Source organism: Macaca thibetana, chromosome 14, assembly GCF_024542745.1.
Source record: "Macaca thibetana thibetana isolate TM-01 chromosome 14, ASM2454274v1, whole genome shotgun sequence".
Taxonomy (NCBI): domain Eukaryota; kingdom Metazoa; phylum Chordata; class Mammalia; order Primates; family Cercopithecidae; genus Macaca; species Macaca thibetana.
This window is the reverse complement of record NC_065591.1, coordinates 14,470,794-14,493,806: the sequence shown is the minus strand read 5'-3', so window position 1 is coordinate 14,493,806 and position 23,013 is coordinate 14,470,794. Positions and strand designations below refer to the sequence as shown.

The 23,013-nt window shown below is 47.1% G+C and overlaps 1 protein-coding gene across 1 annotated transcript in view; it reads left to right on the top strand.

The window, feature by feature from the left end:
- The first annotated feature begins 12,513 nt into the window (after positions 1-12,513).
- Positions 12,514-23,013, top strand: part of DTX4 (deltex E3 ubiquitin ligase 4) — a 35,841-nt gene continuing 25,341 nt past the window's right edge. Inside the window, exons 1-2 of the mRNA XM_050758525.1 lie at positions 12,514-12,971; positions 21,941-22,664. Coding sequence (XP_050614482.1) covers positions 12,761-12,971; positions 21,941-22,664 — 935 coding nt within the window. The 5' untranslated portion in view covers positions 12,514-12,760. The remainder of the gene's footprint in view (positions 12,972-21,940; positions 22,665-23,013) is intronic.

The following is a 23,013-nucleotide window of genomic DNA, read 5'->3' as shown; positions in this document are numbered from 1 at the left end:
GGATCAAACCAGCTGAAACCGGCTCAAACTGGTTCAAACCAGATCAAACCCGGCTCAAACCGGTTCAAACCGGATCAAACCGGATGGAACCGGATCAACCGGATGAAACCGTTCAGACCGGATGAAACTGGTTCAGACCGGATCAAACCGGATGGAACTGGATCAAATCGGGTCAAACCGGTTCAACCCGGATCAGACCGGATGGAACCGGATCAAACCAGCTGAAAACGGTTCAAACCGGCTCAAACAGGTTCATACCGGCTCAAACCGGTTCAAACCGGATCAGACCAGATGAAACCATTTCAGACCAGATCAAACCGGATGGAACCGGTTCAAACTGGATCAAACCGGCTCAAACTGGTTCAAACCGGTTCAAACAGGCTCAAACCGGATCAGACCGGATCAAACCGGATCAAACCGGTTCAAACCGGATCAGACCGGATGAAACCATTTCAAACCGGATCAGACCGGATGAAACCGGGTCAAACCGGATCAAACCGGATCAGACCGGATGAAACCAGATGGAACCGGATCAGACCGGCTCAAACCGGATCAGACAGATCAAACTGGCTGAAACCGGATGCAACCGGATCAAACCGGATCAGACCGGCTAAAACTGGATCAAACCGGATGGAACAGGATGAAACCGGTTCAGACCGGATCTGGATCAAACCGGTTCAAACCGGATCAGACCGGATGAAACCGGTTCGAAGCGGATCAAACCGGATCAGACCGGATGAAACCGGTTCAAACCGATTCAAAACGGTTCAAACCGGATCAAACCGGATTAGAGCAGATGAAACCGGTTCAGACCGCTTCAAACCGGCTCAAACCGGCTCAAACCAGTTCAAACCGGACCACCCAAACCGGATGGAACAGGATCAGACCAGCTCAAACTGGATGGAACCGGATCATACCGGATTAGACTGGCTCAAACCGGTTAAAACCGGATTAAACCGGATCAGACTGGCTCAAACCGGTTCAAACCGGATCAACCCGGATTGTTCTGGATCAAACCGGATCAGACCGGGTCAAACAGGATCAGACTGGCTAAAACCGGATCAAACCGGATCAAACCGGATGGAACCGGATCAAACCGGATCAAACCGGATCAGTCCGGCTCAAACCAGTTTAAACCGGATCAGACCGGCTCAAACTGGATGGAACCGGTTCAAACCGGATCAAACCGGATGGAACCGCTCAAACCGGATCAAACCGGATAAATCCGGATCAGACCGACTCAGACTGGCTCAAACCGGATGGAACCAGATCAAACCGGATCAGACCGGCTAAATCCGTATCAAACCGGATCAGACCGGATGGACCCGGATAAAACCGGATCAGACCGGCTAAAACCGGTTCAAACCGGATCAAACCGGATGGAACCGGCTCAAACTGGATCAAACCGGATAAAACCGGATCAGACAGGCTCAAACCAGATGGAACCGGATCAATCCGGATCAGACCATATCAAACTGGATGGAACCGGAACATACCGGATTAGACCGGCTCAAACCGGTTAAAACCGGATTCAACCGGATCAGACTGGCTCAAACTGGTTCAAACCGGATCAAACCGGATGGAACCGGATCAAACCGGATCAGACCGGATCAAACAGGATCAGACCAGCTAAAACCGGATCAAACTGGATGGAACACGATCAAACCGGATCAGACCGGCTCAAACTGGATGGAACCGGATCATTCCAGATTAGACCGGCTCAAACCGGTTCAAACCGGATCAAACCGGATGGAACCGGATCAAACCGGATAAGACCGGATCGGACCGGCTCAAACCAGTTCGAATCGGATGGAACTGGATCAGACCAGCTCAAACCGGTTCAATCCGGATCAAACCGTATCCGACCGGATCAGACTACCTCAAACCGGATGGAACTGGATGAAAGAGGATCAGACCGGCTCAGACTGGCTGAAACCGGATGCAACAGGATCAAACCGGATCAGACTGGCTCAAACCGGATCAAACCGGATCAAACCGGATCAGACCGGCTAAAACCGGCTCAAAACAGATCTAACCGGATGGAACCGGATCAAACAGGATCGGACCGGCTAAAACCGGATCAAACCGGATGGAACCGGATCAAACCGGATCAGACTGGCTCAAACTGGATGGAACCGGATCATACCGGATTAGACCGGCTAAAACCGGTTCAAACCGGATTAAACCGGATCAGACTGGCTCAAACCGGTTCAAACCGGATCAACCCGGATGGAACCGGATCAACCCGGATGGAACCGGATCAAACCAGATCAGACCGGATCAAACAGGATCAGACCGGCCAAAACCGGATCAAACTGGATGGAACAGGATCAAACCGGATAAGACCAGCTCAAACTGCATGGAACCGGATCATACCGGATTAGACCGGCTCAAACCGGTTCAAACCGGATCAAACCGTATCAGACCGGCTCAAACCGGTTCAAACAGCATCAAACCGGTTTAAACCGGAACAAACCATATCAGACCGGCTCAAACCGGTTCAAACCGGCTCAGACTGGCTCAAACCGGATCAAACCGGATCAGACCGGATCAAACCGGATCGGACCGGCTAAAACCGGTTCAAACCGGATGAAACCAGATCAGACCGGCTCAAACCGGTTCAAATCAGATCAAACCGGATCAGACCGGCTCAAACCGGATGCAACCGGATCAGACCGGCTAAAACCGGATCAATCCGGATCAAACCGGATCAAACCGGATCAGACCGGATCAAACCGGATCAGACCGGATCAAACCGGATCGGACCGGCTCAAACCAGTTCGAACCGGATGGAACTGGATCAGACCAGCTCAAACCGGTTCAATCCGGATCAAACCGGATCAGACCGGATCAGACTAGCTCAAACCGGATGGAACTGGATGAAAGAGGATCAAACCGGCTCAGACTGGCTGAAACCGGATGCAACCGCATCAAACCGGATCAGACCGGCTAAAACCAGATCAAACCGGATCAAACCGGATGGAACCGGATCAAACAGGATCAGACTGGCTAAAACCGGTTCAAACTGGATCAAACGGGATGGAACCGGATCAAACCGGATCAGACTGGCTCAATCCGGTTCAAACCGGATCAGACCAGCTCAAACCGGTTCAAAACGGATCAAACGGGATGGAACCGGATCAAACCGGATCAGACCGGCTCAAACCGGTTCAAACCAGATCAGACTGGCTCAGACTGGCTCAAACCGGATGCAACCGGATCAGACCGGCTAAAACCGGATGCAACCGGATCAAACCGGATGGAACCGGATCAAACCGGATCAGACTGGCTAAAACCGGTTCAAACCATATCAAACTGGATGCAACTGGATCAAACCGGATCAGACCGGCTAAAACCGGATCAAACCGGATCACACCAGATCAGACCGGCTCAAACCGGTTCAAACCGGTTCAAACCGGATCAAACCAGATGGGACCGGATCTGACCGGCTCAAACCGGTTCAAACCGGATCAGACCGGCTCAAACCGGTTCAAATCGGATCAGACCGCAAACCGGTTCAAACCGGATCAAACGGGATGGAACCGGATCAAACCGGATCAGACCGGCTCAAACCGGTTCAAACCGGTTGAAACCGGATCAAACCAGATGGGACCGGATAAAACCGGATGACCGGCTCAAACCGGATCAGACCGGCTCAAACCGGTTCAAACCGGATCAACCGCAAACCGGTTCAAACCGGATCAAACGGGATGGAACCGGTTCAAACCGGATCAGACCGGCTCAAACCGGTTCAAATCGGATCAAACCGGGTGGAACCGGAATAGACCGGTTCAAACCGGTTCGAACCGGATCAGACTGGCTCAACCGGATTAAACCGGATCAGACCGGCTCAAACTGGATCAGACCGGCTCAAACCGGATGGAACCGGATCAAACCGGATCTAACTGGCTCAAACTAGTTCAAACCGGATCAGACTGGTTCAAACCGGATGGAAACGGATCAGACCGACTCAAACCGGATGGAACCAGATCAAACCGGATCAGACCGGATCAAACTGGATCAAACCAAATGGAACCGGATCAAACCGGCTCAAACCGGTTCGAACCGGATCAGACTGGTTCAAACCGGATGGAAACGGATCAGACCGGCTCTAACCAGATGGAACCGGATCAGACCGGATCTGACCAGCTCAAACCGGGTGGAACCGGATCAAACCGGATCAGACCAGCTCAAACCGGTTCAGGAAAGGGTCCCAGAAGATCCACGCTATAGTGAAAACAGTACGGCTACTTGGACCGTGTGCCCTGGCTGACCCTCTGGTTTCAGAAGTATCAGATGTGGGAAGAGATACCATATGGAGTTGAAAGCAAGCCCAAGTGGGAAAAGTACAAGGCAAAGTTTTGGGGTTCTGGAGAAAGGCCATGTTTTGCAGTGGATAATTACATATCTTTTCAATAACAACTCCTTTTGAATTATATACTGTTTAAATATACCTTTTGGGCCCTGGTAGGGAGCACCTAATCTTGAGACATTAAGTGACTCTGCATCCAAATCTCCCCATTTCGTAATAAGTTCTATCAGATTTATCAAGTCATAATGTCAAGTGTGGCCAAAAAACCAGTCTCTCATATAATGGAGTTGGAATACCTAGCATTGAGCAGCATGAGCAAGAAAGGAGACCACAAGTGAGTTGTATGAGAAATGTGAGGAGCAGGCTCCCAAAGATGTTCACAGCCTAATCCCTGGAATATGACTATGTAGGTTATATGGGAAAAGGGAATTAACGTTGCAGAGGGAATTAAGACTGCTAATCATCTAAGTTTAAGATAGCAAGGTTATCTTGGATATCTGGATGGCCTGATGTAACCACAATGATTCTTAAAAATGAGAAAAGGGAGAATCAGAGATTCAGAGGGAAATGTGACCATGAAAGAGGCATAGAGAGATGCAACACTGCTGGCTTTGAAGATGGAGGAAGGGGCCGTGAACCAAGAAATATGAGTGAGCTCTAGGAGAAAGAAGAGGCAAGGAAATAGATTCTCTTCTAAATCCTCCAGAAGAGAACTTCATTTTAGTCCAGCAAGATACATGTCAGATGTCTGACCTATACAGGCCTATACTTGGGCCTGGGAAACAAAGGGTAGAGGCAGGAAGGGCCCTGCTTACCTTTATCTGTATTCCTAATAATACACTTAGGGAATTTGTGCTTCCTGTCTCTCTGTCTGCCATCCATGGCCCTGCCAGCCCCCAAGTCAGGACTCTGTAGGATGAAAGGTCCTGATTCCCTATGGGGGCACACTTCTGCCAGGGGACATGGAAAGAGTCCCGCTGAACTCTAAGCCATAGCTTCTGCCTGTCACTGCAAAGACTTTGTATCCAGAGACCATTATGCAAGAAGAGTCACTGTCTGGGCTCAGGCAATTAACCCAGTTCTTCAGGAGGAGGAAGTGCTTATGTGACCCAGTAAGGGCAGGAAGAAATATGTTTGCCACTCACATGATCCATTTGGACCCTACTTGACCAAATTTGATAGTAAACAGACAATTGCACCACCCTAGCTTGAAAATAGCATGGGAGCCAGGGTCTCAGACCCCTCAGAAATGAAGATTTGGGTCACGCCACCAGGCAAGACACCAATACTAGAAGAAGCATTATGGGAGACTGAGGGTAATTTAGAATGGACACCAGAAAAGGGAGACAGTAAAAATCAGTCACATCCCCTAAATCAATTGCTCTGAGAAAAAGGAGAATTCTCTCTGAAATTCCAAATAAAATAAATTCTCCCTTTTATTTATTATTTTATTTGAGAGAATTCTCTCTCAAATTCCAGCTGTACATTGTACCAACTAGAATTTGAAACCAAAAACAATACCATTTGTTTGAGCAATTCCCCTCCTTCCCATCCAAACTAACTTGCTGAGATTTTGATTGCAGTTGCAATGAATCTATAGAACAAGTTGGGAAGAACTGAAAATGTGACAATATTGAGTCTTTCTATAAAGGTACATTGAATATCTCTCCATTTCTTTAGTCATTCTTTGATTTCATTCATCAGAATTTTGTAGTTTTCTTCATAAAGAGCTTGTTTAGCCTTTTTAGATTTATGCCCCCAGGTGTCCCTTCCCAGTGGAGTTGTATAGATAGTGCTATTTCTCTCAGCCACAATGTGTGACAATACACATGAAGTATCGTCAACCAGGGAAGCTCATCTGAGCTTCAGTGTCAGGGTTTTTACTGGGGGCTAGTGATGTAGATATGGCTGACCTTAGTCTCCAGATCCTGTAGAACTACAGGTATGCACTACCATGCCCAGCCCCCTGAAACCTTTAACAAATAAAATACAGCAATATTTTAAAAGAATTATACACTATGACTAGGTGGGGTTTATTCCAGGGATGCAAATCTCATTAAATATTTGAAAATCAATCAATGCAATCCACCATATTAGCAGTCTAAAGAAAGAAAATTATGATCATATCAATTGATACCAAAAAAGCATTTAATAAAACTCAATATCTATTCATGACAAAAAACACCTCTCAGGAAAGTAAGAATAGAGGGAAACTTCCTCAACTTGATGAAGAACATCTAAAATAAACACCTACAGTTAATATCATAGTTAATAGTGAAAAACCAGATGTTATCTAAAATTAGAAACAAGGCAAGAATGTCTAGTCTCATGACTGTATTAAACATAGTACTGGAAATTACAGGTAATACAATTCTAAGTAAGGCAAGAAAGGAAATGAAAAGCATAAAGATCAGAAATGAAGAAACAAAATTGTCCCTATATGGAGATGACAAGTAAAATCCCAAGGAATCTATAAAAAAAAATCTTAGACCCAGATTTGGACTCCCTAGCAAGTTTACAAAATACTAAATAAACATACAAAAATCCATTGTATTTATATGTGCCAGCAATAAGTATGTGGAAACCAATATTAAAAATAGAATGCCATTTATTAATATAATCACTCTGAAAAAATGAACTACTTAAGTGTACATTGAGTAAAAAATGAACTGGACAGGTATGCTTAAAAGTAGAAAACACATAAAACAAAGAATATCTAAATAAATAGAGAAGCATATCCATATCGTGTTTATGGATTGGAAGACTTCACACAGTAAAAATATGTCAGTTCTCCTCAAATTGATATACAGCTTCAATGCAATTCCTATCAAAATCCCAGCGAGAATTTTTGCACATATAGACAAGATTCTTCAAGTATTTATGTGGAAATCAAAGGATCCAGAATAGCTAAAACAATTTTGAAGAAGAATAAAGTGAGATGAATCAATCTACCCAATTTACAATATAAGACATTACATAGCTTATTAATACAGCTTATTAATTAACACTGTGCAGTACTGGCGAAGGGATAAACATACAGGTCAATGGAACAGACTAGAGAAACCAGAAATAGATCTACACAAATATGCCAGAATGATTGTTTTACAAAGACTCAAAAGCAATTCAAAGGAGGAAGAAAAGCCTTTTCAACACATGGTGCAAGGACAATACATCTATAGGCAAACAAACAAATAAAAAGACACTCAACTTAAACCTCACTCCATACACAAAAATTTAACTCAAAATGGATCATAGATTTAAATGTAAGTTGTAAAAGAATGAAACTTTTAGAACAAAACAGAGGAAAAAAATACTCAAATCTTAGGACTAGCCAAAGAGTTATTAAAATTAACACAGGAAGCAGAAGCCATTTAGAAAAAAAAAATGATAAGTTGTATTTTATCAAATTAAAAAACTTTTGTTTTGTGAAAGATGCTATGAAGAGCATGGAAAACGTAAGCTACAGATTGAGAAAAAATATTTTCAAACTATATATCCACTAAGAGTATTTATTTACTTATTTATTTATTTATTTACTTATTTATTTATTTATGACTAGGATTCACTCACTCTGTTGCCCAGGCTGGAGTATGTCACCATCACAGCTCATTGCAGCCTCAGCCTCCCAGACTCAAGCCTCAGCCTCACGAGTAGGTGGGACTACAAGCCTGCACCACCACGGCCAGCTAATTTTTGTATTTTTTGTACAGACAGGGTTTCCCCATGCTGCCCATGCTGATCTCCAACTCCTGAGCTCAGGCAATCGAACTCCTGACTGAGCTTCCCAAAGTGCAAGGATGACTAGCTTGAGCCACTGTGCCCAGCCCAATATTTAGAATATAAAAAGAACTCTCTAATTTCAACAATGAAAAACAAAAACCAGCAAAGGACCTGAACAGATATCAAAGAGCATATATGGCAAATAAACACAGGGAAAGATGTTCAACATTATTAGTCAATAAGGAAACAAATTAAAAGCACAATGAAATAACACTACACACCTACAAAAATGGCTAAAATAAAATATACTGACCAAAAAATGATGGTGAAGATATAGTGACCAGATCATGGCTATATTGCTGGAGAAAATGTAAAATGGTGCAGCCACTTTAGAAAACTGGCAGTTTGTTAAAAAGCTAAACATGCAACTACCCTATGACCTTGCCATTGTACTCCTAGGCACTTATCACAGAGAAATGGATACTTTATGTTCACACAAAAACCTGGATGAGAGTGTCCATAGCAGCTTTATTCATAATAGCCCAAACTAGAAACAACTTACATGAACTTCCACGGATGAACAGTAAGATGGTCCATGGATAGTAGGGAACACTACTTAGCAATAACAAGAAACAAACTTCTCTTGATACACACAATTTGGATGAATCTTTCGATAATTATGCTGAGTGGAAAAAGCCAATCTTAAAAGATTAAATGCTCTATGATCCATTTACATAATATTCTTGAAATGACAAAATCATAAACATGGAGAACATATTAGTTATTGCCAGGAGTTATGGACAGGATGGTAGTGGGGAGGAATTAGTGGGTGTACCTTTTAGGGCAACATGAGAAATCCTTGTGGTGCAGAAAATGTATATTGTATACAAAATGTATATTGTATAATGTGTGACACAATGGTATTGTATCAATAAAGGAGCAGAATTGTAACCATTCTGATCTTAACAGTGTCAATATCAGCAGTGGTATTGCACTATAGTTTTCCTAGAGTATTATAGGATGCTGAGGATACACAGGCTCTGTCTTGTTTCTTATAACTGCATGTGAATTTACAATTATTTTAAAATAAAAAAATTAAAATGCAATGCCTCTTCTGCCTGGCTCTTTCTCTTGCCTCTCATTTATTTGGAAACTAACTTCTGCGTTGTAAGAATGCCAATCAATAACATGGACTGGCCATGTGTAGGTACTTGGGCTGATAGCCCTAGCTAAGTGCCCAGATAACAGCCAGTATCAAGCAGTAGACTTATGCATGAGCAAGCCTACAGATGATTCCAGCCACCTGCTTTCCTGAGAGCTCCCTTGAGCTAATGCTGTGTGGAGCAAAGACCAGCTGTCCTTGGAAGCCCTCCCCAAAGCGCAGATGTGTTTGAAAAATAAATGCTTGCTGCTGTTTTTAGCCACAACTTTTAGGGTGGTTTATCACATAATAATAGGTAATTGAAAAAAAAGGGGGGGATTTTGTCTATGAACATTCTACAGAAAAAGAAGAGAAGTGGCTTTTTCATTGAACCTTTGTGTTAGACAATAATGACCTTTTTTGAAGTATCATCAAATTGTACCTTTGAACAGTTCAAAACTGGCTTCATAGTCTCAATTAGTGAGGTTTTATTATAGCCACCATATGTTCAAATTAAAAATTTGGAATATCATTTGGTTAAAGATTTTTATGCCACTTATGGGTACAGAAGGCAATTTGGGGGATATAGTTTGGATACTAAAATAGAATGTTGGCTGGACACGGTGGCTCATGCCTGTAATCCCAGCACTTTGGGAGGCCAAGGTGGGCTGATCACCTGAGTCCAGAGTTCGAGACCAGCCTGGCCAACATGGTGAAACACCATCTCTACTAAAAATACAAAAATTAGCCAGGCATGGTAGCAGGTGCCTGTAATCCCAGCTACTTGGGAGGCTGAGGCGGGAGAATCGCTTGAACCCAGAAGGCGGAGGTTACAGTGAGCCGAGATCGCGCCATTGCACTCCAGCCTGGGGGACAAGAGCAAGACTTTGTCTCAAAAACTCATACAAGTTAGTATGAGTTTATTTGGGTGCAAAAGAAAATTTGAACTACCTGCCTAGTTTTTTCATAATACGCATTTTCCATAAACTTTTAAAGACCCCTCTCGTGTGTGGATATGTGTATGTGTGTGTGTGTGTGTGTGTGTGTGTATTCACTTCCTCTTGCAAATGAATCAGACTACATACAAACCTTCTCGCATGTCATAAGGTATTTTTATTCTGCTGTAATACTCTGTTGTGCTTAACATGGAAGATACAAGAAGACCAGATAAAAAATTAGGCTGGACATAGGCAGGTAGGCGTCAGTTTCCTTCGACCTTCCATTCATCTTTCAAACAGTTCATCTAACATTTGCTAGTAGCCCTCTTATCTAGTTTAGACTTTTTTCACCTGGGAATTTCTGGCTTAGCTGGTCAGGGACTATATTTTTGCTGGTTCTTCCAATATCCCCTTGAATCATTACTCTTCCCTTTTTGATTCATACTTATCAAGACTGTAAGAAAGTTTCCTGAGTTTTGATACTTTCCATTTTTATGACTAGAAATAAAACTAGCCCAATAAATGTTTAAATTACTTTTTCTTCAGTTTGACTTCTGTTTCTTTTCCAGAAAATTCTACCACCATTTTCTCCCTTCCCTTCTTTCACACTGAGACACTTCTACATTGCCTGTTTTTGTGCCACCTCTGTGTCATATAGGACATGCTATGGAACAGGCATTTTCTTTTGAGTCAGCCCAACTAAATTTTGAATACTTGCTTCCCCTCTAACTAGATATGCAATCTAGGGCAAATAGTTTAAATTCCTTAAGTCCTGTCATTTGTAAAATGGTAATAATAATGGCCTATGATAGAATTAATTGAGGTATCCTTAGCTTGTTTTCTTTTTGCTCTAATTCTGAAACTCGACATTTTAATGAGTGGTGTTGTTTGGGTTGGATTAGGAACAGTCCCCAATTAAGGGAGAGGCTGACTAGGCATTTTGGAGGTCAAGCTGTGCAAGAAGACCAGAAAGAACAAAGCTGAGAGGTCCCTTGAGCCTGGTGCCTTTAGAGGCCTGAAGAAGAACAGATCTCACACTTTTTCTTTTGCTTGTATTCAGAACTCTGTTGGGAGAAAGATAAAGGTTAGAGGGATGGAAAATTCTAACAACTGGAGACAGCTGTAAGGAGAGGGAGGGAGAAGCAACTCTTCTAAAACATAAAAGGGTCTTAGGATATTTATGAAAAAATTGATAATTTCAAAAGACTCACAATCCCATTCTCTAACACATAATCTATTTTTACTTTCCCACATCCTATATCTTGGATCTTGATAGACTCAATTCGTTGTTTTATGTGGTTTGCAATCTCAACAAAACAAAATTTGTGTTCTTTGACAAGCATAATGCATAATCCTGACTTCAATATTCCCTTTTAGTCAGAACCTACCTATTTAAGGTTATTTTCCATATTAACTATTGATGATCAAAATAAGTTTAGCTTGTGTTTGTCCTAGTGTTTCATAATTTTAGTTACAGAAACGATGCAGATAAAACTAATTTAACATGCATCTTCCTGACTCTAGTACATTGAATCTGGCCAGAAAAACCACATTTGCTCCCTACCTAGGTAATAGAAATCCATCATTAGCCAAATTGCTGCATCCCTTCGGACTGGGTCTATTAACAGAGGTTGGAGTAGCCATTGGCCGGCACACGACACTTTAGGCCAGCAGGGGGCGGGTAAGCTCCAGGGCACTCGCCCGAGCAGCAGGGGGCGTGGCTTCTGCTTCCTTGACTGACAGCTAAGGATGCTGGAGCGGATGAGGTAATAGGAGCAGGGGCAAGGAAGGCTTGGGGGTGCGCGCGCGTGTCTGCGACTGTGAGTGTGCCAGTGCGTGCGCAAGCCCCGAGACAATGCGTGTCTTCAGTTTGCGCTGCGGACACTGATCGTGCTCCATTAAGGGGGAAAAAAAAAGAGAGAGAGAAAATTACATTTTGGGGAAGGAGGCTGCAAAGTTGCGGCTGGGCGACAGTGGTGGTCCCGGGGCCGTGTTATGGCGGGTCGCTTCTCTGCATCAAGGAACCAGGGAAGCACACGCGGGCGCGGGTTTGCCTTAGCGCCCCGCTTGGGAGGGGCAGTTCATTCTGGAAGGGACTGAGCAGAGCCACAGGGAGGGGGAGCTCTCCCCGCGGCGGCTACTGCAATTCGTGCGGTGAAGGGGTGGGGAGGGAAAGAGAGAGGGGAGGGGACCAGAGCGTGCCATTCCGAGCGCGGCAGTGCGGCGAGATCCCACCCCGGCGTCTGCAGAGCCCGAGGCGCAACTGGTGCGAGGGCTGGGTCCTCGCCTCCCCGTCAGCCCCAGCTCGCGGCCGCCGGGGCTCGGGCCGCGCGCCCGCCGAGTGGCTTTTGCAAGGCGGGGGCCTGTTTGCAGAGAGCTGGACATTTGCATGAAGCGACTCGACCCCACGGAGCAGCGGCAGCAGCGGCGGACCCCGGCGGCGGCGGCGGCGGCGGCGCGCGGTCCCAGCCCGGTGGCCCTGGTGTCCCGGACCCGGTGGATGCACGGCTGGGGAGGATCCCATGGGCCGGAGCTGAGGCTGCCCGGGGAGGGGGAGCGCAGGGCAGGGGGCGCGGTCGAGGCCCGGAGGCGGCGGCGCAGGAGGAAGCGGAGGAGGTCGGGCGCTCGGGCCGCAGCCCCGGGCTCGCCATGCTCCTGGCCTCGGCGGTGGTGGTCTGGGAATGGCTGAACGAGCACGGCCGCTGGCGTCCCTACAGCCCGGCGGTGAGCCACCACATTGAGGCGGTGGTCCGCGCCGGCCCCCGCGCGGGGGGCAGCGTGGTGCTGGGCCAGGTGGACAGCCGTCTCGCGCCCTACATCATCGACCTGCAGTCCATGAACCAGTTCCGCCAAGACACGGGTAAGCCAGCTGCCCCTGCCCCTGCCCCGCTTGCTCCCACCTTCCCAACCTGCCAAGGTACCTCCCTCCCTGTGAACCCACCTTGGCCACCTAGTCGTCACCTCTGTGCAGTAGTGTCACCAAGAGGTGGTGGGAGGCGATTCATTCCCCTGGATTCTCGCAGAATCCTCTCTCCCCCCTAAACGTCCATGCAAGTAGTATTGGTGTTCTGATTTTGCAAACCCAGCTTCAACCTAGTCGGTAAGAATCCACTCCCCACCCCCTTTCATGCCCCCCCGCCCTTTTCAGCACTTGGTGGCCCTAAGTCTTTCCATGTAGAAATTCTAGGGTCACCCCAGACTACAGGCAATTCCAGCCCTTCGCAAAGGCGTCCTGCCCTCATCCCGTGGCGGCCGGCACCTCGGCTGACCTGACCCTCTTTTGCCTCAGGCACGCTGGGGCTTGCCACACGTCCCCTCACCCCCGATCTCACTGCCTCTGCGTCTCCTGTGTGGGATGCCTCCCGGCAGCTGGGTCCTGGATGTGGGAACTGGGGGAGGAAGAAGGGATTCCCCGGAGGTTCTCGCTGCAGTCGGGTAAGGGAAGCGCCGGGCTCCCTGGGAGGAGAGACTGGGGCTGGGGTACCCTGGACGCCGTGGCATTGGCGAATGCCTCTGCTACACACTACAAGCGCGGAAGCAACAGGCCGGAGCAGATGGAGAGAGGAGGGGGAGGCTCGGGGCTTCGGAATGCATGGCAGGGAAGCCGCTCCCTTTGTCTGTGGAGGAGGAGGAGGCAGATTCCTAAGGAGAAACTGTCCCCACGCTTCCTCTTAAAACCATAGCCCGTAAGGAACCCTTGGTCTTCCGGAGCGCCAAACTACTATCTTTTCATGAGAATCAAGTTGCCACTGTAGCCAGCACAAACCCGCTTCCCAGCTGACCTGCCTTTCCAGGTCAGAGCCAGGAAGGGAGCCTCCAGGATGGGGTCGTGGGGGGTGGGGAGTGAGGGTGCTGCCCGAGGGAGAGCAGAACTGCCCCTCTTTGCTCGGTGCTTGCTTAATCGATGACCTGGGAAGAGTTTCCGTCTCCTTCGGTGACAGGTGGGGAGGGGGCCATTGTTTCTGGAATTCTGGCTCGGCTTTCCCAAGAGTGTAACGGAGGAGCCTGGAAAGGCCGGTGTGCTGGGGAGGAAGTAGAGAAGATGACTGAGAGGCCCTCCCCAGTGAACAGCTGTTTGAGCAGAGTCTCTCCGCTTCCTTGGAAAGCCCCCACATCCTGTGTGCTAATTAGGATTGTCATGGGAAAGGGGTATCTTTCCACCCTCATGTCCCCATCTTTAGTCATAACTCCCAGCAACCCCTTTGCCAAGGACTCTGCGGACACTGGCTGATTGAGGAGAGCTTTCTGGGGAGAGGATTCTGGAAGTGTTAGAATCTAGAGGGGCTTAAACGGTGTGTGGAGCTGAGGGAGACTGGGAGGAGGAGAGAATAGAGAGGAATGTGGGGAGATTGAGAAAGAGGATTAAGTGTGGCTGAGGTAGGGGGAGAGAACGTCATTGTGCAACTTGGGTAAAGGTTGTGGAGGTGAGGGTGGAGGTGTCAGGAGGTGAGGATGGAGGGGGTGTGTGTTGTGGGGAGCTGAGCCGTGGAGGTGGAACCAGAGAGAGAGAGACCAGCAGTTAAAGCACCTGACAGCGGATTCCAGTCCCTGGGAAAAAAAAAAAAAAAAAAAAAGCGGGTTTTAGCTTTTCTATTTCAGACTAAATCTCTGCAGCATTTGGAAAACCACCCTTGTGACAGAAAGGTCTCAGCCCCTTTCCCACATTTGGGAAGGGCAAAGGTGGAATCTGAGTTTGGTGGGACTTAGGATAGGCAAGGTATCTAGAAAGGTTCATGACCCTTTCTACAGAAGTGAAGTTGTAGAGAAAACTGGGTGGAAGGAAAGAAGCTACGTGTCCCAGGTCTGATCACTCTTACCTGAGGACAGGTTGAGTACTGCCTGGTGATGAGCAATTTAGTCAGAGGATGGCGCTCCCTGGACTTTAAACCTCAGGCAGAGAACTTGCCCTGAATCATTTTAAAGGCTGCCCCAGGGTGTGTTTATCATCAGACTGCTGTGGTTTCATCCACTCATTGCTAGAGTCAGTCAGCCATCCTGAGTACCTCTCTCCTGTGCGCCAGGCCCTGTGCTGGGTGCTCAGACACTGGGCTGAATTCCCAGAAAAGCTGGGTCTGTCAGGGCGCTTGTCAAAGAAGAATAAAAGAATCTCTGGGTTTCTGAGCTCTGAGCCTCTTCCTCTCCCTTCTCCACCAACACACACATAGTTTCTCTCAATCTCATTGATGAGGCCATGACAGGGTAGGAACTTTAAACCAGTGGCTCCCAGGCAACCTCGGCCAAGCCCTTGCAATGTTTAATTAAATTACCCACCATCCTTAAGCCATAATTCAAAGCTGGGAACCAGAAACATCCCCACAAACAAAAGAGAGCTGGAAGTCCCCTGCCCGGAGGCGATTCCTCTCCTTTTTTGTTGCCTCCTCTATATGGGGACATTTCCTGACATGAGAGCTTTGTCTTTTTAGAAGTTGCTTGCTCTGCTGCTGAGAGTCCTCAGGCTCTCCGCTTGCCTGGGCTCCTGACCTCATCTAGCCTGTCTCCAGGGAGATGGCTGGGAGGTTGCAGACACCCGTCTGCCCGCCTCTGTTTGCCCTGGGCCCTTCTCCTTCCCCAGACCACCTAGGGGTCTGTTCTTATTTGCATTCTATGCCAGTCTCCTCTAGGCATTTTGGGCTAGAGAATCTGGAAGAAGGGAAGAGATGGGGTGAGATAGATGGGACTGGCTCTTGGCCATTTCCAAAAGCCTCGGTGAGGCCTTCTCCACCTGCCATCATTTACCTTGACTGGGTTGCCCTTTTTCTGTTGTAGGGCAGTGACTGAAGAACTTTACTTCAGCATCACTTCCCCCTGTACCTTTCAACACGCCTGATCCTATCAACTCCAGGGTTTCAGTAGCAGGATGAGGAAGACCCAGGCTGAGGGTGGGAGAAACAACTGTGGCTCTCATTCCAGGCTCACTGCTTACTCCGTGCCCCTGAGCAAGTCTCTAAATGGTCAGGCCTCATTTTTTTTTCTTTTTTTCTTTTTCTAGAATGAAGAGCGGCATTAAGATTTCTTTTTTCCCTCTTTTTCTTTCCTCCCATCATGCACATCAACAGATGAATGGGATGGTCCCTGTGCCAGTGATGATACTGATAAGCACAGGGTGAAGGAGAGTTATTTCCAGCTCACAGTTTCCTGTGCAAGTGTTGCCTTCTTTATGTCTTTTAAAGTGGTAAGAAGTGTCAGATGGAGAGAAAGAGGTTGGGTTGAATTAAATGATTTGACAGAAGCTGAGTTTTAGCCACCCCCGACAACGCCCCCTACCCTATGTTAGCATAGAAGTGGAGGAGGCAGGCATCCTGATGACCACATGATAGTTACAATGTGCAGGATGCACCATGTGACTGCATCATGCCAAGCACGTTGCACACACTATCTGGTTTAATCCTTACAACAGTCTTATGAAGAACCTATTATTATCCCCATTTTATAAGTAAGGAAACAAATTGAAAGTGATTAAGCTGCTCAAGGGTTTACAACTAGTCAATGGCAGGGCTGAGATTCTGAATGAGGTGCCCTATGTCCTATTTCTTCATTCAGTGAATAGTTATGGAGCAACTGTTTAGCGCAGGCACTGTTCCAGACATGTGGGATATAGCAATAATAGCGCATCCAAGTGTTTCTTTGTCCTTGTGGAAAATTCTGGTGGGCGTAGGGGATGCTGGTAAGAGTGGCCTGAGACTTCTTGGACATAGTGCCTGCCCTGTAGGCAGTGAGTCACTTACATAGATGTGTGTAACATGTCCCAGAGACTTCAGTGCATGCCTGGAAGGCATTGCCTTCCACTTCCCAGAAGCCGAAAGATTTTGGGTGCTTTGTAACGCAGGTGGAAAATCAGTAAAAAACTGATTTTCTTTCTCCTTCTTCATCCTTAGTTTATGAACATCCTCAATCCCTATCCTACTGGAGCCCTTTTCCTTGCATTACTTCACAGATTATCTGGTTTATAATCCTGATTCTAGAAAAGCTGAGAACCAGCACATCCAAAATAAGGTGGTCTCTGAAAATAATCAGAGAATAAAATCCCACCATGTCTGTTGTCTCAACACTTTGGTTCTGAGGTCTGCATGTTATCTCTGACTCTCCTCTAGCATTGAATTGAACTCAACAACTTTCCCTTCAAAACCAGCTCTTCCTCTTGACATCCCTCTGACACCATTTTACCACTTTCCCATGGTCCAAGCCCAGGATTCTTTGACTCATTCTGTCATTTAGAATCTTATTTGGGCACCTAATAGGTACAGGCACATAGATCCTGTAGCCCAGCAGCTGAAATTTGAGTGTACCTGTGCACCACTCAAGGTGGCCATTCACATGCAGATTCCCATACCCAGGCCTGGGAGATGCTGGCCTGTAGGTCTCAAGGGCATTGCTGATTCAATTCATACCCCTGGAGATTCTGATGGAGGCAATCTTCAAACCTCACTTGGAAAGCATTTAGCTACTGATAATCAAGTCTTACCCATTTTTTTCTCTGTAAGGTCTCTCTGTTTGTCACCTTCATTTCATTTTCTATGCCAACACCTTTCTACGCACCTGGAGCTAATGGACAGAGTGGCTCTGGTCTTGCCCCTCTTTTCTTAACAAACTTTAGTGGCTCTTCGTTGATTACAAATTAAATCTATCATAGCCTGCCATTTCAGACTTTCCATACCCTCTCTGGCTCTAACATATCTTTCCAGGATTGTCTTCTTCTATGCCTTATATTTCCCTCCAATCTGCCAAACAGAGGCCGCCTCTATCCTCATGCATTCCTTTAGAGTTCTCTGACACCCTTCACTCCACAACTAGCCTTGAGGTCCCTTCTTCTGAAACACTGTCCTTTGCCATTTTTACCTGTCAAAATTATTTTTGTTATACGAGCCCAGGCCATTTGTTATTCATTTCTTAAAATGTTCTCCACAGCTTGAAATGCTTTCCAAACCATCGTTACTTCATTTATTGAATCAACATTTCGGGGTGTCTAGGACATGCAGGCATAGAGAATACCACTATGAGCACACGCCTTGATGCCCATTCTCATGGGATTCGGAGTCTAGTGAGGGGGACAGATGTTCATCAAATTAGACACATAAATACATATGTAACTGCACATTGAGATGAGCGCTATTAAATTTTTTAAAAGGAATGAGAATTTGACCTGGCCAGGACTGCCTAGGGGGCTTCCTTGAAGAAATAAGCCCTTCCTGTAGGAAGAGCTATGGAAAAGATGCCAGAGAGTTTTGGGGAGGAACCAGCATTGTGAAGAGGCCCAGAATCAGAGAAACCTAGCAATGAGGAGAGATTGAAGGCCCGTGTAGCTGAAATGTGGGCAGAGTTAGGCTATGAGGGGGCCATGTACGTTGGTGGGTAGGGGGGATTTAGATTTCAACCTAATGGGAAGTCATGGAAGGGATTTATGCAGGGAGGGGACGTGGTCGATTTTCCTGCCAACACGCGTTTTGTTGGCATTCTCCTTGTGAAGCGTTCTGCCTCATAAATAGTCATTTACACACTTGTCTTCCAACCCTGTTTTAGACTGAAAGCTACTTCAGGAATGCTTGAATCTGCATTCCCCATAGCAGTTAATGAGTACTCAGTGATATGTGATAAATGATTAAATATTAAAGTAGCCAGAAATCTTCAATCAGTCTCAGCAGTTTGTGGAGCCCTTGCAACTGCCAGACACTGCATTAGGCACTAAGAATGCAAAGAGCTCCACAGTGGCATTCCTGCCCCCGCTTAAGGCAGGCTGGTATGAAAAGTGTTGCTGAAACATTGGTGCACATCAGCATAGTCAAGCTACACAGCTCAGGCTTCCTGAGGGTGGAGCCTGGGCTGGGAGAACATTTTAAGAAATGGTTGGAGAATGGCTTAAGACCTGAATGGTAAGGAGAATTTCAATAGGTAAAAATGGCAAAGGAGGCCATTTCAGTAGAAGGGACGTAGCGAATTGTGGGGAAGGGAGTCAGAGAACTCTGGGGGAATGCACGAGGATAAAAGGGGCCTCTGTCAGGCAGGAATAGAAGAAAACACAGAGACTGAGGAAAACAAACCTAGAAAGGTATATTATAGGTCCATGGCGTAGTTTCCAGAAGTTCTGGGACAACTCTCAGGCATCGCCAGGATTGATAACGGCATTGTGTTAAAAAAAAAAAAAAAAAAAAAAAAAAAAGTCTTTTAGGCACATCTGTGAGGGAATTAATTGCACCGTCCCTGCCACCCTGGAGAGAATATCAAATAGTGCCATTTAAACTCTTTAAACTTAAATTCCTCATTTGTGAAAGGTATTTCTAGGATTGCTATGAAATTTACATAGGATATGTGAGGTGCTTTGTAAGTAATAAAGAATACCAATTTGAAAGCAGTAGAATGCAGCCCAATGACTAGGCAGATAGGGGCAGGTCTCCAGTGAAACCCTACCTTCAAGCCAAAAACAGCCTGAAGGCTGAAAGACTGGACTGCTGGTCCAGGATGAAACCCGCAACCCAGTGTGAGAACTTCTGTTCCTGTTTCCCTACCCTTTCCCAATTGATTCTTTCTGAATAATGCCTTTTAACCAATCAAATGTTGCCTTTTCCAGTACTACCTACAGCCTGCCCCTCCCCTATTCTGAGCCTATAAAAGCCCCGGACTCAGCCACATTGCAAGGACTTTCCCAATTTGGGGTAGGGGGACCACCCCTGGGTCCCCTCTCTGCTGAAAGCTGTTTCATCACTTAATAAAACTCCCCACCTTGCTCACTCTTCGATTGTCAGCATATCCTCATTCTTCTTGGGTGTGGGACAAGAACTTAGGAACTGGTGTGCAGCCAAACTTGGCCCAGGTGGGCAGAGTGAGCAGGGCATCTTCTGCCATCTCCTGCAGCAGGCTGTGTGGCCGAGGGAGGCCTAGGCAGGTTGTTGCCGGCCAGAGGTCCCTGGCTTGCAAAGTGACCGAGAAGAAAATCCTGTGTCAGTTATATAGAAACTTTCTCTCTCTTTCTTACACCCCTCTACCACCCTACACACACACACACACACACACATACACACACACACACACACACACACACACACACACACCCTGAGCTAAACCTTCCCCATGGCTTCTCCATCCTGCTTAGACATATAATAGAAAATAAATTACAATAATAATCACCAACTTTCACTGAGCTCTTGCCATGGTGACAGGTGCTATTTTTGAGTTTTATATTCATTTCTTCATTTAATCCTCAAATCCACCGTTTGAAGTCGCTACCCGGGGCCCAAACAGATGAGGAAACTGAGGCTTAATCACACAGCTGGAAGGGACAAAACCACCCCTGTTGGCTCCAAAGCGCATACTCTTTGCCCCCAGCAAGCTGGGCACTTAGGAAGGAAATGGAGACAAACCAGGGAACTATCGCCTCCCCCTCCTCTGCTCCCCCATCCAGATACCCCCATATTCCCCAGCAGAGGCCCTGGTGATGAATAGGGGATTGTTCTGCTTCTCCCTTGTGCCTCTGAATGTTGATGTTTGGGTCATTAAGGGGCTTGGAGTTGGGGTGGGGGGCGGGTTATGACCTTGGCAAAGGCCTGAATAGCCATTGTTTCTTTTCTTCCCTCCTTGAATGGGATTCTGTCCCCAGTCTTGGTATATCCCTCTGGGTTGGAGGAGGGGTGGGTCAGAGGCTGGTGAAGGGAGCCTTTTCTCACCACTTTGATGGATAGAGCTTAAGCTGACAGATGCAGAGATTCCAGCATCCCAGGGGCCCTCCCCAACCTCCCCACCCTCCCCACCCTACCCTGAGCCAGGCATCTTTAGCCTTAATGTTGATACCATGAAATGAGCCCTGGTTGAGAATGGGTCAGGATTCAGGTTTTGAGTGGGGAGAAAGAGGTAACAGTTACAGGTTCAGTTCCCTTGCAGTCCTGACAGTTCATATCTGCTGTACCATGACCGTGTAATAACCCTGACCTCTTCCTGGCCCCAAAGTGAGACTGTCAAAATTAAGACAGTCCTATCTTTAGGAGGGTTTGAGCTTCTTAAAGAAAGACATCAGATAAATATAAAATTATTCTCCTGACCATTGAGAATGTTACTTTTGCTGCTGATATAAGACTTAATGTTGGGAAATATGAGAGAGTTTTCCCAACCTGATTTCCCGTCTCCTCATAGTAACACACCATTTTTTTTTTTTTTGACAGCATTCATAAATGTATAGAGATCCAGCTCCCTCACAGCCACTTCTGGGCAGCCTTCCCGCGTGGAGGCAGAGTCTTCCCTCAGTCCTCTAGGCTTCCACAGCCCTGCATTCTTTTCCTTATGACTCTTGGCACAAGAGCATTTAGAGGAACAGAGAAGGAATATGATCATTATGAGCACCTACTGTCTGTCAAGGGCTTTACATGCCTTAGTGCATTCATAGGGTTCACATGAAATCCAGAACCTGGCAGGTACAAATACATATTTGCTGAATAAATAAGTGAGTCATATTTAATTTGTACAAAAACTCTAGGAAGGAGTTATCCTGTTTCCCAGGAGGGAAAGGGAGGCTAAGAGGTTCTATAATAGCTAGTAAATGGAATGAATTTGGCTGCAAACCAAGTTGTCCTGACTACAAACCAGGAGGCAGTCTTTCTGCTACCTTACACTGCCACCCATATCCTTCATGTCATAACTCATCTGCTTCTACCGTGGTTGGACTGTAGACGTCTTAAAGGGAGAAATGAGTTTCATTCAAAGCTGGCACTTCAGGCAGTGTCATGCCCACTACACAGTAGGACTTGTTTAATGTTTGCCATTATTGCAATGGCATGACTTGTTAATGTCATGCCATTCATGTAATTGCATGCTGACTCTGACCTCTCCCCTATCCCACCCTGGCAGGAACTCTCCGCCCAGTTCGCCGCAACTACTATGACCCCTCCTCAGCCCCTGGGAAGGGCGTGGTGTGGGAGTGGGAGAACGACAATGGCTCCTGGACGCCCTACGACATGGAAGTGGGCATCACCATCCAGCACGCCTATGAGAAGCAGCACCCCTGGATCGACCTCACTTCCATTGGCTTTAGCTATGTCATTGACTTCAACACCATGGGCCAGATCAACCGTCAGACCCAGCGCCAACGCCGCGTCCGCCGGCGCCTCGACCTCATCTACCCCATGGTCACGGGGACCTTGCCTAAGGCTCAGTCCTGGCCAGTCAGCTCTGGGCCAGCCACCTCGCCCCCCATGTCCCCCTGCTCCTGTCCCCAGTGTGTCTTGGTGATGAGTGTTAAGGCAGCTGTGGTCAATGGCAGCACTGGGCCCCTACAGCCACCAGTGACCCGCAAGAACTTGCCCCCTCCCGGAGTGGTCAGGCTGCCCCCACCACCAGGCTCTGGGGCCAAGCCACTGGACAGCACAGGCACCATTCGAGGCCCGGTGAAGACCGCCCCATCACAGGTGATCCGGAGACAAGCCTCCAGCGTGCCCACTGGGACAACCGTAGGCTCTCCTGCCAGCCCCCCAGGACCCAACGGCAAGACCGGAAGGGTGGCCCTGGCCACCTTGAATCGTAGCAACCTGCAGCGACTGGCCATTGCTCAGTCTCGGGTGCTGATCGCCTCTGGGTAGGTGCTTCCACAGCTGCCTCAGAGCATTTACTCACAGTAGAGATAGGCTACAGCAGATCTTCTGGATCAGAAGAAGGAGGGGCTGCCAAGACTTAAGCTTCTCCTCATCTTGTGCTGACCCCTGGCTGCAGGTGAAGGCAGCATGGTGTGGTGGATGAGGGAAGGTTTGATGCTCAGCCTCTGATCTGGACTCTGGTTGAGACTGGCTCTTACTAGTCATATGATTTAGGACCAGATCCCTAACATCATGGAGTCCTAACTTTCTCATCTGTAAATGCTGGCAGTAATACTCCTGTTAGGGTGGCTGTGAGGCTTAAAGAAGATTGTGGCCAGGCGTGGTGGCTCA